This window comes from Peromyscus maniculatus, chromosome 2 (assembly GCF_049852395.1).
Source record: "Peromyscus maniculatus bairdii isolate BWxNUB_F1_BW_parent chromosome 2, HU_Pman_BW_mat_3.1, whole genome shotgun sequence".
NCBI classification, from domain to species: Eukaryota; Metazoa; Chordata; class Mammalia; order Rodentia; family Cricetidae; genus Peromyscus; species Peromyscus maniculatus.
The window spans coordinates 15256615-15274213 of NC_134853.1; the positions used below are offsets into that span (position 1 = coordinate 15256615).

At 41.9% G+C, this 17599-nt stretch overlaps 1 protein-coding gene across 1 annotated transcript in view; it reads left to right on the forward strand.

Annotated features, from left to right (window-relative positions):
* Stmn2 (stathmin 2) overlaps positions 1 to 17599 on the forward strand; it is a 52985-nt gene that overhangs the window by 24965 nt on the left and 10421 nt on the right. Inside the window, exons 2-3 of the mRNA XM_006977889.4 lie at positions 3938 to 4033; positions 8501 to 8673. Of these exons, the coding sequence (XP_006977951.1) occupies positions 3938 to 4033; positions 8501 to 8673 (269 nt within the window). The remainder of the gene's footprint in view (positions 1 to 3937; positions 4034 to 8500; positions 8674 to 17599) is intronic.

Genomic DNA, 17599 nt, shown 5'->3' on the forward strand with positions numbered 1-17599 from the left:
CGGTGATTAACACACACTCAAAGTGGAATTTCAGGGGAAAAAAAGCCAGGTGATGTTTAGTCCATCCTGGGCAATGTCTTGTTTAAGCCTTAACTGAGTGGCCCATATTTTTATCAGCTAGTTTGGAAATCCTGACTACAAAGTCCTTCTTTATCCCCCACTTCACTTCAGCAGGCTGCAGGTTCTTCAAAGCTTCTCTACATCACATCTGCACCTGGGTGATCTTTCCTATTTCCATCTGTCTTGGTCTGCTTTACATCCACGCCCTGCCTCCCTGACTCAGACAGCAGTGTTCTCCTGTGTTTGGGTACTTTTAGACTGCTTCACAGAAACCTCTGCCCATAGATGGCGAACCTAAGTACTTGTTAATGGGAATTGATTTAAAGTCACAGACCAAGACAACTATAATTTATTGAGCAACCCCTTTCTGATCTCTCCAGAACTGTTCTCTAAATTGTTTTGTCGATGAGTAAGACAGTGTGTACCTTCAAAGGATGTATAGTTCAACTAACAAGAATTATATATTAAAAAAAACAGTCTCAAAAGACCCTGGACAGTATGTAAGTGGGATATTATAAGACCACTGAGAATAATGAGAAACAGCATAAGAGAGGGCGTACTTAGGAGAGGGGATCTGAATTAGGACCACCTTTGGGAAGAATTTGAGTGAGCAAATAGAATTCAGGGGGCAGTGCTACCTGGTAGAATGTTCTGGCAGAGGCACTGTGGAAGGGGCCCTTCAACATCAGGTGTATATTTACCACAAGGAGACAGCCAGAACTCACCTTGTGGCTGCAACTTGTTCTGTGGAGTTCCCTGGGATTCAGGGAACCCACATTCGTGAAAATCTACACAGTGACTGTCACTGGGCAGCCAGAGCCACTGATAAAATTAGTACTGAAACTGGCCATTGAATCCCAGAGGCAGAGGCAGGTGACCTATGAGTTCAAGGCCAGCCTACTCTACACAGTGCGTTCCAGGCTGTCCAAAGCTACATAGTGAGACTTTGTCTTTAAAATATTAATGTACTGAAGAGTAAGGATGCTGTTAAAGAAATCACCCACAGAGGGTCAGCTCCTGTTCCCCAGATCGCCAAGGACATAACAGAATCAATATTTCTTTCAGTCAGGGTTTTAGCTCTGGCCAACACAATAGATATGATTTAATAAAGTTCTGGAGACTGGAGGTCTGTGAGCTGGCCGGCAGAATGGTGGGCATCTGGTATGGGTTCTACTCCAAGGTGCAGACAATGTTTCTTTTCTGAGTTTTCACAACAGAAAGAGATGAATCCACCTCTCCGGCCCTTACAAGAGCCATTCATGAAGACCTGGACTTTACTGTCTGATCCTCAAAGGCCTCGTGTCTAAATATCACCAAATTAGGAGTTAAAGTTCTCCTCTGGCCTTGGGGACAGAGGGTAAAAGTCATTCCATTATTAGTGTAGATTATTGTTCATTATACACAGGGCTCCATGTGTCAGCCACAGGCAGTCTGTACACCCTTCTCTTCACTAGCTGGGAGATCTTACTGAGAACTATTGAAGTTCATTACCAAGTTACTAATGACAGACATGAAGAGCGATTAGTGTAAATGTATGTTCTTTTGTAGCTTCAACTTGATACTTCTTTATGGGTTAGTTTCTAGTTTTGTATTTAGACTACTTAGTAAAATTTGAATCTATAATGTGCATATACAGTCATCCTTCAGTGTACATGGAAATTACTTCCAGGGCCCCCTGGGAATACAAAATTTGCAGATGTTCAAGTCCCTTATTTAAAAGGATATAGTATTTGTCTAGAACTCATGCATGTCCTGTCCTATATCTTAAACCATCTATTGATTACCCAATACAATGTAGACATTATGTAAATGGCCATTATACTGTATGTTTAAGGAGTAAGAGAAACATCTGTATATGTATTCCACACAAAGAAGCTTTGAATGGTACTAGTCTAAGGTTGATTTCATGGCTAGTGCATGCCATTGCAGAAGCCATTTTTATTTCAAATATATTCAATATGAGGTCGGTTGAATTCATGGGTACAGAACGTGGAAGACTAACTGTATACTTCATTTTATAAAATGTTTTGAGTACCATACTGTATTCACTTACCAAAAAAAAAAAAAAAAAAAGGTAACACTCCTAGCATACAAAGCCTGGCTATACTGTTTTCAGTCAGTTTATGGAATGTCAAATATGCTATCCTCTGGTAGATACACACTGAATATCTATGTGAAAACCTTAGATAGTTGTAAGTGACTAATCAAAAAGAAACAAGACAAAGGTGTGTGGTTCAACCTTCTAAAACTAAAAAAAAGTAATAAAGTATCTCATAATGGGCATTGTCAAAATGTCTGTGGCACAGAATAAACTGTTTTCATTTTTAGGAAGTAAGCTAGCAGAGATTCCTTCCTTCAGCAGGTCATCTGGACGTGCTAAGTGGAACTGTATGAAACTGACTGTTGATCCTTGTATGAGGTGGGATCTTAGTCTCAGACACACATCCCTGTGGTCCCTGGACGTCATTCTAGATGTAGGCCTGGATGACTCCTTGGCAGCCCTGATAGAGATTGTTCTACTGCCTTTGATCCAGAGACTCCATCTTATCAGTCATATGTGGCTTTGGCCTCTGTGAGACTCGGTGTCCTCACTTACAAAATGAGTAGTTGAGTAGGTGGACTGTAGACTTAAAAATCTCTTAGAAACTTCTTAGTTTATCATTCTTGACTGTGATGTGTCATCTGTAGGAGTCAGGCTTGGGGATCACACAGTTGAGTTACAGAAAAAGAGAAATCTCATGTGGTTTTAGGTACATTTACTATTATGTGCTAGGTTACATTCATACCTCTCCATGTGGTCACAGTCTGTGAGTTAGACATGGTAAAACATCTGTCGGATCTGCTTCCTGCTCATCAACAGAAGATGTATCTGCCAATAATGTCTAAATTCATCTTTCAGGAATTCCTTCTTCCCTTAAGGTCTAGACACTGTCCTTTAGATGATTAAAAGTCCCAGGTGATGATTAAAAGATCCCACCAGCACACAGATGTTACATGTCAGATTTCTTTTCGAGGCCATAGACATCCATTTTCTTATCACAAGCTACTTATACAGTATAAAACACTCGTTTTTCTGCCATTTTCTTTAATTAATATCACTAATTAAATAACCACCAAAAGTGACAGTGTCCCATCCTCTTGTTCCAATTCTGCCATCTGAAGACACTTGTCCTGGTGGTAACCATGAAATGCTGCTCACCAGGTCTACCAGGGCAGGAGTATTAGAGGAGAAAGGAGGATATGCAGTGGAGAGGAGGAGGGGGGGGGGGGGAGGAGGGAGACCAGCACGGTCTAATCCACAGCTTCTCTGTGAGGCTGGTACCCAGACTGTGTTGGGTGGGAGGGAGATCCTGATCAGATCTCAGTGCAGGGAAGGTGAGATAAGAAAATGCATTTGGGGATTAAGAGAAAACAGCAACAGAGTTCCCTGGAGGTCATAGCTGCTTAACAACTCTCCTGCTGACTTCTATGACTATCCCCAAATGAGTAGTGGTGAGGCAGGCTGAACCCCCGAGAATCTTAACTGGTGTGAAGAAGACTCACACATACGTTAATTAGAATGCGCCTGTCTCTGCTAATTTCGTCTCTTTCCTTTTTCACTGTTTTCACTGTCTGCCTTTCTGCTGGATCTCAAATCCTCTTTTTTTTTTTAAATCTAAGTCACTTTCACTTTTTATCTAACCTACTATAATATGCACTCCTCATCCTCTATAGGGATGAATATATGCATCAGAGTTGTTTACATCCCTCGTTCATTGGGAAAGCAAGCCAAGCAGCCTGCCTCTTGCAGAAGGCTGTAATTATTGCTCAAATTTAGAGAGGCATTGAGAGGAAATTCAGAAAATGGAGCATTCTAACCTTGAATCTTCTCTTTCAGCCTACAAGGAGAAAATGAAGGAGCTGTCCATGCTGTCACTGATCTGCTCATGCTTCTACCCGGAACCTCGCAACATCAACATCTACACTTACGATGGTGAGCAGCCTGCAGCAGAGACAGACACCTCTAGCTGCATAATTAATTGGCTGGAGTCGGAATATATGTACTTCTCTCTTGGAGCTCCTAACATAATTAGATGAGCATTTTATAGATCTCGGTGTTGATTTGTTGTGTCTGGCCATTAGGTCTCATTGATTGCTTATTGCTCGCAACACTTTGAAGTCGGTGCTAATAACAGCACATTAATGTCTCTTAAGAAGCATGGCTGGCTTGTTGTTATCAACATCCTCATCAGCATTCTCATCAGCAAGTCACAATCCACAAGGCGTCCTTTCAAATAATGAAACGCACTAAACTACAATTACATTAGATCTTAATTTGTAACAAACCATTTTCTACATAGATCATTCAAGAAGTAGAAAATCTACCATCATCACTATTTTGTGAGTAATTTTTTATGAGTAAATGAGAACAAGCTAATAATGACGATCAAACTCATACATAAAATTGACTTATAACTAAAGTCACAAGCAAAGAGGGATTAAGTAGAAAATAACTTCATGCCACCATAATGGCATTAAAATTCCAGCACTCAGAAGATGGAAGCCAGAAGATTGCAAGTTCAAAGTTAACCTAGAGAACATAAGACCCTGTTGAAGAAAGCTAAATGACATTCTACAGTTGGCGTGACTGATGACTTCATTTTCTGTTTGTGTGTTTGTTTTGTTTGTGACTTTTTTGTTGTTGCTGTTTCATTATTTGAGAAAGGGTCTCTCTATGTAGCTCTGGCTATCTTGGGACTTGCTGTACAGAACAGGCTGGCTTCAAACTCAAGAGATCCCCCTGCCTTTGACTCTCAAGTGCCAGGCTGCCAATTGACTTTATTGAAGTGCAACCTCTTAAGTTTGCTTTGTGCCAATTCATGGTGATTAGGATAGTTTGGTTTCATCTCTGGATCTTCCAATGTGTGTGTGGCCCCAGGCAAGAGGATGCTTAGACTCTTGGAACATCATTTACTCTCTCCTCCTAGGAATGTTGGGCAGAGGGTATTACATGTCTTACCTTAATGCCTAAGAGGTACCCAGGAACTGTTCTGTCCTTATCAACACTATTAGTATCAACCTCACCTAATCCGGTCTTTGTAATCAAAATAGGGCAGCTATCTGTACCAGATCTACCTGAGGCATTTTGATGTCTGAGAGGCCCACAGTTATTCTGCCTTTCCACATATGTAAAGATCATTATAAAGAAGGTAAAGGGCAGGCTCCCAGTCTTAAGTGCCTGAAAGTCTATTTGAGAACTCAGAGCCATTCTTCTTCTGGTGCTGTTCAGATGACACACACATTAGAAGGGCTAACTAACTTTCTAGAAGCAGCTATCTCTGTGTGCATGTAACCAATCCATCTCTAACCAAAACTTTCACTAGAACGCATGCAGCATGCCCAGTACCTGTAAGTCCATTGAGTCAACAAATTAACTACATAGGTCAGTATTATCTGTCAGATGTTGCTGTTAGTAGGAATCCAGTTGTGCTTCTTAAGAGACTGTAAAATCTGTGCTGTCACTGAGATCCAGTGATGAATTCATCATGGTCCTTGCCTTCCTGGAATTCGGAGCTCTGTAAACGAGTCTTAAAAGGTACAAGAAGAGCTCCAATTTGTTGGAACACAAGGGCTGGGATGGTTTCTACTGCTTTGGGACTAAGAGGCAGGAAAGCAAAGCTGTGTGAGCTGTTTGAAGTTGAAGAGACAACTCCACATCACTCATGCACCACTTCAAAAAAAACTCAGTAGCAACTTTCATATTTCCAAAGTGATTACTTGGCCTTATCTTTTGCCTTGACAGTAATTACCTGAGCAAGGTAGAGATCATGCAAACTGCTCTTTCTTGAGCTCAAATGAAAGTACTCTGTCATGTATTACAGTAAGAGATTCATCCATTGAGTGTTTGGGAATCCCCTGGGGGTCTTCAAGAGACACCTACATTTGAAATATTAGTGACACATAGCATTGGCCTAATCTCAAGAAGTTTCTGGTTGCAAACAAAGATCAGTGTACTGAGACTAAAGGGTGGTAGTGTGGGGCTCAATAAAAGTACTCATCTAAAACTGAAAACCAACAGAGGAAGTCTTAAAGAAATTAGTAGATTTTCCTACATTGGGAGCTATGAAGTTATAAATGTCCTAGAATATACTACCTATTGCTGTTTTATGTTATAAATTATTTTAGATTATAAATGATAGTATAGGATTAACATATAAAAGTCTGATAATAAGCCTATCAATCATATTATGATTAAAACTTGAAAGTCTGGTCCGGCAGTGGTGGCGCACGCCTTTAATCCCAGCACTCGGGAGGCAGAAGCAGGCAGATCTCTGTGAGTTTGAGGCCAGCTTGATCTACAGAGCGAGATCCAGGAAAGGCACAAAGCTACACAGAGAAACTTTGTCTCAAAAAACAAAAAACAAAAAACAAAAAAAAAAACCTGGAAGTCTGGTAATCTACTTGTTGTTAGTACACAAGGCAATGATAAGCGTGGCTGCCAATTTTCTGTTCTCTTTTGTTTAATTAACAATTAAAATTGTATGTGTTTACAGTGCTCATTTTTAAAGGATTTATTTATTTATGTATATGAGTACTCTGTATTCGTGTAGGTCTGTACAACAGAAGAGGGCATCAGATCCCATTGTAGATGGTTCTGAGCCAACATGTAGTTGCTGGGAATTGAACTCAGGACCTCTGAAAGAGCAACCAGTGCTATTAACCACTGAGCCACCTCTCCAGCCCTACAGTGCCCATTTTTTCAAATACAATATGCACTGCATAAAGGCTAAACCAAGTTAGTAAACATATGCTTATCTCATATGTTATCATGTATTTCTGGCAAGAACCCAATCAAAGAGAGTAGCTTAAAAATACTTAGACTCTGACAAAATGGAGTTTTATTCCATCATAAAAATAAAATAAAATTGTCATTTGCAAGAATAGATGGAACTGGAGATCATTTTATTAGCAAAAAAATCATATTCAGAAACGCACATATCTCATTTTCTTTCATATGTCTGCATGTATATACATATATGGTGTGAAAGTAGGAAGAGGGATGTGTCGCTGAAGTTTTCCTGGTCCTGCCTGGCTCCCATGGCCCTGAGGCAGCTTGGACCCAAGTAAACACACAGAGGCTTATATTAATTAAAACTGCTCGGCCATTAGCTCAGGCTAACTATTGACTAGCTCTTACATTTAAATTACCCATAATTCTTATTTATGTTTAGCCACATGGCTTGGTACCTTTTCTCAGTTCTGCCTTGTCATCTTGCTTCCTCTGTGTCTGGCTGGAGACTCCTGACTCAGCCTTCCTCTTCCCATAATTCTCCTCTGTGCTTACCCCGCCTATGTTATATTTCCTGCCTGGCTACTGGCCAATCAGTGTTTCATTTATCAACCAAATCAGAGCAACACATTCACAGCATACAGAAAGACATTCCCATCAGGGATATTTGGGAAGAAGGAGACCAACCAGAGGGAGACAGAGAAAGACAAGAGAGGGCCATAGGGGGACAATTATAAACAAAGTGCATGATGAGAAAATTTGAAAAAGTCATAATCACACCCATAATTCTGTACAATGAACATATGCTAATAATTTTTAAATGTAAAAATAACACAATACGTTATTATTATCACTGTAGATCACATTGTACTGGTTGAGGTTTTTGTCAGCTTGACACAATCCAGAGTCACCTAGGAAGAGGAAAGCTCAATTGGAGATTGACTCCATCACATTGGCATGTGCACATGTCTATGTGGAATTTTCTTGATTGATGTAGGAGGGTACAGCCAGCTATGGGTAGGTAGTGTGACCATGTTCTTGGATTGTATGAAAAAACAAGCTGGGCAATCCATGGAAAGGAAGCTAGTGAGCAGTGTCCCTCCATGGTCTCTGCTTCAGCTGCAGCCTCCAAGTTTCTGCTTAAGTCCTTGCCCTAGCTTCCCTCAGGGACAGATGGTGATGTGGAATTGTAAGCCAAATATACCCTTTCCTCCAAAGTTGTTTTGGTCATGGTGTTTTGTCACAGCGACAGAAAGCACACTAGGACACTCGTGAACATATTTTAATTGTCTAGCTGAAATTTCGTACTATTTAACCAACATCTCCCCAGTATCCATCAGCTTTGGCAGGCACATTACATTCTGTACTTTGGAGGACAGGCAATCTTGTCATGCTGTGCCTAGCTTTCTCTTATACAATGCACTCTAGGTTTGTCCATGTTGTTGTTGCAAATGACAGAATGTACTAAATTTGTCAACAAAAACATCTATACTGTTTACTGCACAGTTGAGCTGTGGGAATTCATGTATGTTGGAAACAAGACAGAGCTGATTATCTGTGCAGCACTTGGTTTCCATTTCCCAGAATAAGTGTAAGTGGTGGACTCAAGTCATTAAAGAAGTCACTTAATTCAACTGCCTACTTACCATTACCATAATGTCCCTTCCATAGACATGGAGGTGAAGCAAATCAACAAACGTGCCTCCGGCCAGGCTTTTGAGCTGATCTTAAAGCCACCATCTCCCATCTCAGAAGCTCCACGAACCTTAGCTTCTCCAAAGAAGAAAGACCTGTCCCTGGAGGAGATCCAGAAAAAGCTGGAGGCTGCCGAGGAAAGAAGAAAGGTAACTTTCTCCATGAGTTTTTGTTTTGTTTTGTTTTTTTGTTTTGTTTTCCAGAGACAGGGTTTCTCAGTGTAGCCTCAGCTGTCCTGGAACTTGCTCTGTAGACCAGGTTGGCCTTGAACTCACAGAAGTTTCTAAGGTCTCTCCTTTTTTCCTTCTTCCCCTCCACTCCCACACATGTGTATGCACGTGCATACACACACACACACACACACACACACACACACACACACTTCAAGCAGAAATTCCCAGAGACAATGATACCTGAATGAACCTGCACTACCCCAACACCTTTAATTTTCTACAGTAAGATACTAAGAAAACTGTGAGCATTAAGATTTGAGGGCAGGGGCTGGAGAGATGGCTGAGTAGTTAAGAGCACTTACTACTCTTATAGAAGACCCCAGTTCCATTCCACGGACTCATGGTACCTTGCAACTCCAGATCCAGGGCAATCTATTCTCTCTGGCTTCCACAGGCCTCTACACTTGATTGCACATATCACCTTCACCCCACCACACACATGTATAATTAAAAATAAATATTTTGAATGATCTGAGGGCATTAAGACAGGCTAGCAAATCTATGCACTGAAGAAAGTCTGGCTGAACACATCTGTCCCAATGGAGGCATTTCTTCCCATCAAGTCTTCTTTCACAAAACTCATCCTTGTACTGTATTTCCCGTCTGCTTTGTCAGGGTGTATTTTAGACTCCTGTGGTCACTAAGAGTATCCTGCACACACTGTTTTATTATATAAATGAAACTCTGCATTTTAATACTTTTTATGTTGTCTATAAAAAATCTGCCAATATATTAAATACTATAAACTATTAATATTGTTATAAATTTATATTTTAAATGCAGAAACTGAGCTCCTAACCCAAATGAATACACAAGACTGAACTTTTTGCAACCTCTTTTGCTGTGACTTGCAGGTGTAACTAGCTGTCTTGTCTAAGGCTCTGTAGTGCCTGTTGTAGTTGGAACAATTTAAGTTCTCACTCAGCAGAGACATCTTCTGTATAATGGACACAGCACAGTACGGGAAGACATACATGGAACACGTACACATATACATATCCAAAGTTGGCACAGAGCTCAGAATATAAAATAAGTGACTGGTCCAAAATTAAAATTCAGAAAGCAAAGTTCAGTTTCATGGGTTAGTACGCTATGGCATTTGCAGCCACTGTTCTTAATTCACAGAAAATGGCTGAAGGAAAAAGAACACAGAGATAATAAAAATTAACTGGGCGTTAATTTATAAAACTCCCTGAAGTAACTAATTAATGGTTCTGATAAAACTCCTACATCTTGACAACAGTAAACTATTAACAGTTATTTAAACAAATCAAACTAGAAATTGACCGTGTAGCTAATGAACATTGACAAATGGAATCAGCCAGAATTTTGATGTTAAAAGAAAAAAAATCGGAATCTTTTTTTTTTAATGGTATATGCCATTATATTTCTTGTGCAATTTGGAATTTTTTCAGTGAAGAAATCACCATGTGGATTATGTTCTAGTAGTAGACTTTTAATTAGGAGGAAGTGCAGCTAATTAAGAAAAAGTACCAACTTAAACATTCATCCATTGATTTTGGTTTTCTGTTGGATTGTACTGATTTAATTAGCACTCATGTGAAAAACTGTTAATTCTCTCTAAAGAGTCCTCAGCAAATGCATACATCTCAGTGTGTCCAGGTGAGGACACACAAAGAGCCCAAATCCAACTGCGCTAGCTGAAGGAGACAGTGTGTGTGAGACTGGAAAGTCCAGGAGTGCCTGCAGAAATAAGGATCCCTGAACTGAGATGACGCTGAGTTATCATCCGAACTCTGTTTTCAGGCCGCCATTTCTTCTTGTGTTTTTTACTTGGCTGCACTGCCAGGGAAGTTGGGTTACCCTCAGTCCCCAGTCACTTTCCAAGAACACAACAACCCAGGCAGAAACAGGACTTCTCTTTCTTGCAACCAGGTTGCAGCCGGGTTTTCACCATGGCTGAGGAGATCCAGGAGTGTGATACTGATTCTCAAACTTAGGCCATTCACCCACCACTGCCCTGGAGAGATGGGTAGGCAAAATCTGGAGGTGAGGCAAAAGAAAATGAAGACCTCACCAGGAAAGGATGCAGGTGGAGCTTAGAGACACAAACCCGCAGGTATCCATAGATGTCTGCAAACCTATAGTGTTACTGTAAAAACCAAGACAATTATTTAGCTCATGTGCAATGGAATGTGTAGTTCTTTTGCCTGCTGGCATCCTATGTGGTTGTTTTTATATAAATAGAAAGTAAAGAGCTGTGTGTGCATGCTGCTACATAAAACTGTGTTACCAATTAGAAATGCAGTAAATCACATACACACTTAAAATTCTTAGTGGTCAGATAAAAAACAGAGACATGTTGTATTAATTTTGTTAATATTTCAAATTAGTCATACTCAAAACATATCAATGGGTGATCCATGGAGAAATTCTAGTGAGACATTTCTTCTTATCATACTGTTTTAAGTCGAGAGTGTGGTTTACCCCTGCAGTGAGATCCAATCATACTAGCCATCTGTGGCCCATAGCCACTCCACTGAACATCCCCACACACTGGTAGATCTAACAACTTCTATAAGCAGTGGGAAAACTTAACATCTGCTTTTCCAAATGATACCAAATAATGGCCCATATTTGACGTTTTAAAATTCTCTAGAATTTACCTTGGCATAAAACTTAGAAAGTGGAGAGTGCCCCATGCTGGGATGTCTCCACTGTGCTATCAAGGCCAGCACAGGAACATTTAGAACCCAGGGCCCCACATTTTCTTCCTGGCTTCCAGTAGTTCTCTGTTCACATACTGTCTAATCCTTGTAACTTCCCAGGTTATAGACTAGAAAACAAACAAAAAACAGTTTCATGACTAAGGACACACAGAGACAAGCACAAAGAACATGTTTCGAAGGCAGTTGTTCAGACTAGTGGACAGGCAAGTTGGGAGGGAACACCAGGTGAGACCCCACTGTGTAAGCCATAAAGAGATACGAAATTTTTTGCATAAAACATATGCTTCTAGATGTGGGTAATAAAAACTAGCCGGGTAATAGTAGCACACTCCTTTAATTCCAGCACTTGGGAGGCCAAGGTAAGTGGATCTCTGAGTTCCAGGACAGCCAGGGCTACACAGATAAACACTGTCTTGCAAAACAAATGAATAAATATTAAAAGCCTAAATGAATATTAAAATGCTGCTAAAAACTGAGAAACAGAATTCAGACATAGTCACGTTATCCTGGTCCTATTTCCTTTCCCACGCATGCCAAATTTTAAAAATTCTCCCCAACAATCACATGGCATTTACATGTGTATTAACAGAACTTTTCTGTTGTTGTAAACAGTCAGTTGTTACCGCCAATCACTATCCCCAGTTATCTTAAGATAGTAAGCATTTTCTCACTAAATTGACATAATCCTAGCTCCAAGTAAATACAGGAGTAGACATGGGCAGAGGTATGAGGAGTGATTGTTATTAGGACGTTCTAAACACAAAACCACTTATTAGGATGTTTAAGGCCTGTCCCGAGACTCCAGGAGCCCTCTGTGGGCCTGGGGCCCGAGTTGTGCAGATGGGCTTCTCTAAAGTCAGGGCTGGAAGGCTGCTACCCAAATGTCTCCACAGGGGATCAGATGTACTGTGTATTAAATGCCCTGGCAGTTTCCCCAAGTCCCTAGGCCACTTGCGCACAGTCACAGCCCTGACCATATGGTGACGAGCTTGGATGGAGCCGCACAAGCTCCTTCCAGCCAGAACTAATGCTCCATGGCTTGGCTGATAGAAAAGCTTACCCTAAAAAGAATGCAATTTTTCTTGCTTTTTCTCCCTTTTTGAAGTACCTCTGGCAATCAGTGTCCATTTTCTTTTTAAATTAAAGGCTTTAGATTGCAACTGACCACTTTTGGGGATGGATGCTAACATTTTGGCCATCCAGGCACTGTGCCCAATCATTCAACATTCACATAGCAAGAGGCAGCAGATCTAGGCTTCCATACATCCCAAGTGGGTGATCCGACACACTCTGCTGTTCCAGTATTGTTGTTAGTGATTTTTCTTTCCCACGTGTCCCAGTGCAGGTGACCTATGGTCTGATTATCTTCAGTATCTACAGTGTTTAAAGGTGTCTTTCCAATCATTCCAAGAACATGTGGTTATCAGAATATCTGCAGTTGAATCTATCTTTCCACCCAATAATTGCTGCCCTTGGGCAAGTCATCTAAACTCTATCCTCTTACCCATCATCCCAGTTTGTTTTCTCTGGTGTGAAAAAGCCATGACCAAAAGCAGCCTGGGGAGGAAGGGGCCATTTGACTTACACTTCCAGGTCACAGTCCATCACTGAGAGAATTCAGGCCAGGAACTCAAGCAGCTGGAGCAGAGACCACAGGGAATCTGCCTAAAGGCTTGCTCAGTTTGCTTTCTTATACAACCCAGCCCACCTGCCCAGGGGTGGTGTCACCCACTGGCAGCTGACCCTCCCCCATCAATCATTCATCAAGAAAATGCCACACAGACATGTCCACAGCCAATCTGATGGAGGTATTCATCTTCTTTCAAGAAAATGTCCCCACAGACATGCCACAGCCAATCTGATGGAGGTATTCATCAAGAAAATGTCCCCACAGACATGCCACAGCCAATCTGATGGAGGTAACCCCTCGACTGAGAGTCCTTCTTCCCAGGTGACTCAAATTAACCAGCACTCTCCTCTGTGGAAAGGATTTATAACAGGTCCCCTGTCACTCAATAATGTGAGGAGGAGGAGGAAGTTACTCTGCACACATATAGGGAGCACCATGAGGGGTCAGTCGCCTAGTCCTGGATAAAGGGCACCAAGTTCTGCCTTTGCAAAGATTATGGTCCAGCAAATGATTTTACAAAGGAAAGTGGTCCTGGTTAGTACTGCTGCCACATAGTACATTTCATAAATATTTTAAATATAAAATAGTCTTTATCATAATACATAATATAATCCAGGTGATAAATAATAAATATGTAAGTAGATCAGGCCAACGAAAACTGGCTTGAAAAACATTAATACTATGAAAAAAAGATGAAAATGTGATACTTATGATCGTAATAAAACTGTACACTAAAATAGATTAAATTAAAAGGCTCCCAACTCAAATCTGTCCAGAAAGAGTTAATTCATAGCCGGGCGGTGGTGGCGCACGCCTTTTATCCCAGCACTTGGGAGGCAGAGGCAGGCAGATCTCTGTGAGTTCGAGGCCAGCCTGGGCTACCAAGTGAGTTCCAGGAAAAGGCGCAAAGCTACACAGAGAAACCCTGTCTCGAAAAACCAAAAAAAAAAAAAAAAAGAGTTAATTCGTGTAATAACATTACTGCAAAGTGAATTCTAATGACCTACAAACCTCTGAAAGAGAAGTGAGTTCCTTGCTCTAAATGAACTGGTGTGAAAGGAACCATTAGTAGCCAAACCAGGTAGCCTCAACTTCTTCATTTGTAGCCCTAAAGTTTTAGAATAGGCCCCTCTTTCTCCCTTACAAAATTACCAGACCACGAGGTCCGTGAGGTCAGAACCAGGTGCGGTTTACGCGGTTGCCAACCCTCAGCGCCGGCTCTCGGTCTTTATGGGGAGGAGCCTCCAACTCTGCAATAACTCCAGGACATGTGACCGTCTCCTCCAACGATGTGCTGTAGCCACACAAAACATAACTCTCACTTTAGATGAAGAGTAATAGAGAGTTTATTCTTGAGTCAGCTAGGAACGACTATGGCCCAGGAACACAGTTTCCGGTTTCCCCAAACACCAAGTTACAACATGGTAGCAGTTTCATTAAGATTTATAGGAGCAAAACAAATGGAATTATAAATCAAGACACTTTTCAAATACACAGGGGAAAGATGCAGCAGGCCGGTCAGAGCACAGTGGAGAAACCTCTGCTGTAGGTCTCACTCCTGTCTGAGGCTTTGGGGTTGGTGAAACCTCATGGTGCGTTTCAAAGGGTTCCAAGTGCTACTTTCAAGGACATTAGGTCACACACAAAGGAGGATAACAACTTGTAATTAGGACCTAGCTCTGCAATACTCCAGCACGTCATTCACATTGGAGTTCCTCCTAATCAGTCTATTCGGACCGACCAGGCAAGTTTGTATTCTTCTGGGAATTGTAATCTGCAGCTGGCCTCTCAAGTTGGTAAATGGCATTTCCTAAAGGGAGTAGTTTTCATATGGTCACAGCTCAGTATTCAGGACGCCAGCATGCCTCACTGTCTTAAAATCTTCGTATGTGGTCTTCTTGACAAGCAAGAGCACACAGACTTTTTCCTGTGCGGCGGACCCCAGCAACCCCATCTTCAGAACGAGAAGAGCTCATTATGAAACTCCAGGTTTTCATCGCTTTAAGTCCCTTTCTGTACTTCCGGCTTTTCAGGGTGCGGTGAACACTGTGGTCTTTGTTTCACACAACTACACTCAGCTGTCATATTTGAGCACGTGGTTTTTTTTTTTTTTTTTTTTTTTTTTGCCCTTAGCCATGACAACAATGTTCTTTCAGTATTAGCAGAAACCCCGATGCTTAGAGGGCAGCGTTCGGCCTGCTAGTGGAGAGGTGCTTTTGAACTGAGGCATTTGATGTTTGATGAATGGCCTGGGTGTCAAGTAATATATCCTACAAATGATGAAAGGGGACGAGAAGACAGAGTAGCAGGAGTATGTGTGCTTCATAAGTAAATGGGAAACCAGTGGCATCTACAGTGTGGTCTTAAATCTCTTCTGTGTGTGTAAAGTGAGTTTTATAGACCAGTTAACTCAGATTTATCATCCAGTTCATTTGTGTAGTAATTAAACTCTTAGACTCAGTAGTATAAGAGATGCTAATTAACCTCTTTGCAAAATGTTCAAGTGTTCCTAAATGGACAATAACTCTTCTCTCTGTTTCATTACTGTGCGTCATGTACCTCTCGCATCATTATTCCAGTGATCCTGAGTTCTATGTGACGGCGTGCACAAAAGGTGCTCGCCAGCAATCTGCCTCAGTTTCCCAAACAGTGAGGTAGACAGGGTTCTCCCGTCTCCCCGGATGGCACATTTGAGTGACTCGGCTCTGTATTTGCCGTATCTTACTGCTGCCTTGTGCCAGCTGCCCGCCATCTCACCCAGTTCTCCATCTCAGTGCTCAGAGAGCTTCTGTGTCCGAAACACTCTCTCAGCCATGATCCTCCAAGGCCATTACTTGTCTTCAAACACTCATATGCAACAACATTTGCCAGGGTCCATATCTCCACCTCTCTCTAAACCCACACAGCCCACCCGACTTCCTGCTAGTCTGCCCAAACACAGCACAGAGTAGGAGCATCTGTTTGAGCACGCAGTGAGAACTTTACTCCCACACACAGGTAGGAACATGTTTCCACTTTTTTAGATCCTATGTTGCCATTGTTCAGCTTCTCCCTCATTTTAGGTCACGTCTTTATATAATTTTCTGAAGTTGCTGCTTATTTGCTCAAATACTGGAACCAAAGCCCATCTTCTTCCTTGATGATTCAACTGCAAGACTGAGCCATATTCAGGGTTGATTTCTCCAAGGAATAAAGCCAGGGATGTTATAGGCAGAAAGAGCTGATAGCACACTCCAATAACGGAGTCCTAAGTCTGACTTTCAGCACTGGTAGAATTATGGAGAGCTCCTGTGGGGGACCAGCCCCCACACTTATTTACCCCAGGAACTCTTGAGGAATGAGGGATAAGAGACTTAGTTAGAAATAGAGAGGGAGAGAAAGAGAGAGAAAACAGGATAGACTTAGGTGGGCCTGGATCCTTATCCGCAGGCCCAGAACTTTATTCCAAAGGTCTATTTATAACAATGCCAAAGGGTGGAGCAAAAGACCTGCCCCTTGCTAGTTACAATCACCTGGTACCCAGGTCTGTGGTCCAATCAACTTCTTATCCAGTCCTGCTGGGTACAGCCACTAGGAAACCGAGCCCCTAAGCTATGACCTAGTGAAGGATTTGTCTAAACAGCAAGTGCCAGGGCTGGGAAGATTGGTCCGTGGGTAAAATGCTTATTTCACAAGCCGAAGGACTTGAGTTCAGCTACCCAGCATCCATGCTTACATACAGGCACTTGTCTAGAGCCCCAGTACTCTGGGGTCAGAGACAGGTGGCTGGATCCTGAGCTCAGTGGTCAGCAAGTCTACAAAATGACAGGCTCCAGGTTCAGCAAGAGACCACATCTCAAAAATAAGTGAATGGATAAAAATGAAGAAATCGTTGAGGATTACCTCCTAACACCAAACTCTGACCTCCATGTAAGCCTGCATAGGGGAGGGCACTTGCACACATGATTGCAGGCACATACACACACATACACACACACACACACACACACACACACACACACACACACACACACACACACACAACTTAATACTGTAAGGTATGGAGGCTCATTCCTTTAATCCTGGCACTCAGAGGCTGAAATGGGAAGATGGCCAGTGTGTCTTGCAAATGGTAGACTGTGGCCTACCAGCAATGGAATCACTGGGATTGTTAATCAAAAGCATAAATTCCTCAGCCTCACTAAAGAACCTTGGAAATAGATCTCAGCAGGTAGATACTGGGTTCTCTGTCATCATCAAGCCTCCAGTGGGTACATCTGCAGAGAGCCATAGATCCTGCTGATGCTAAGGAGAGAGAACACGAACAAGACCCAGCTAACTCCAATGGCTCTACTCCCGCTCCTGAAGGTCCCAGCAACTCCTCTGGGTGTCCAGATGAAGAGTGACACTGGAACCAGGGCTTTCTTCTGGTTTGGGCCAAAAGGACACTAAACACTAAATTTATATAAATGGTTCCAAGTCTCTATGGAGTATTTTATGTGTACGCATGTTTTGTCCACATATATGTCTATGTACCATGCAC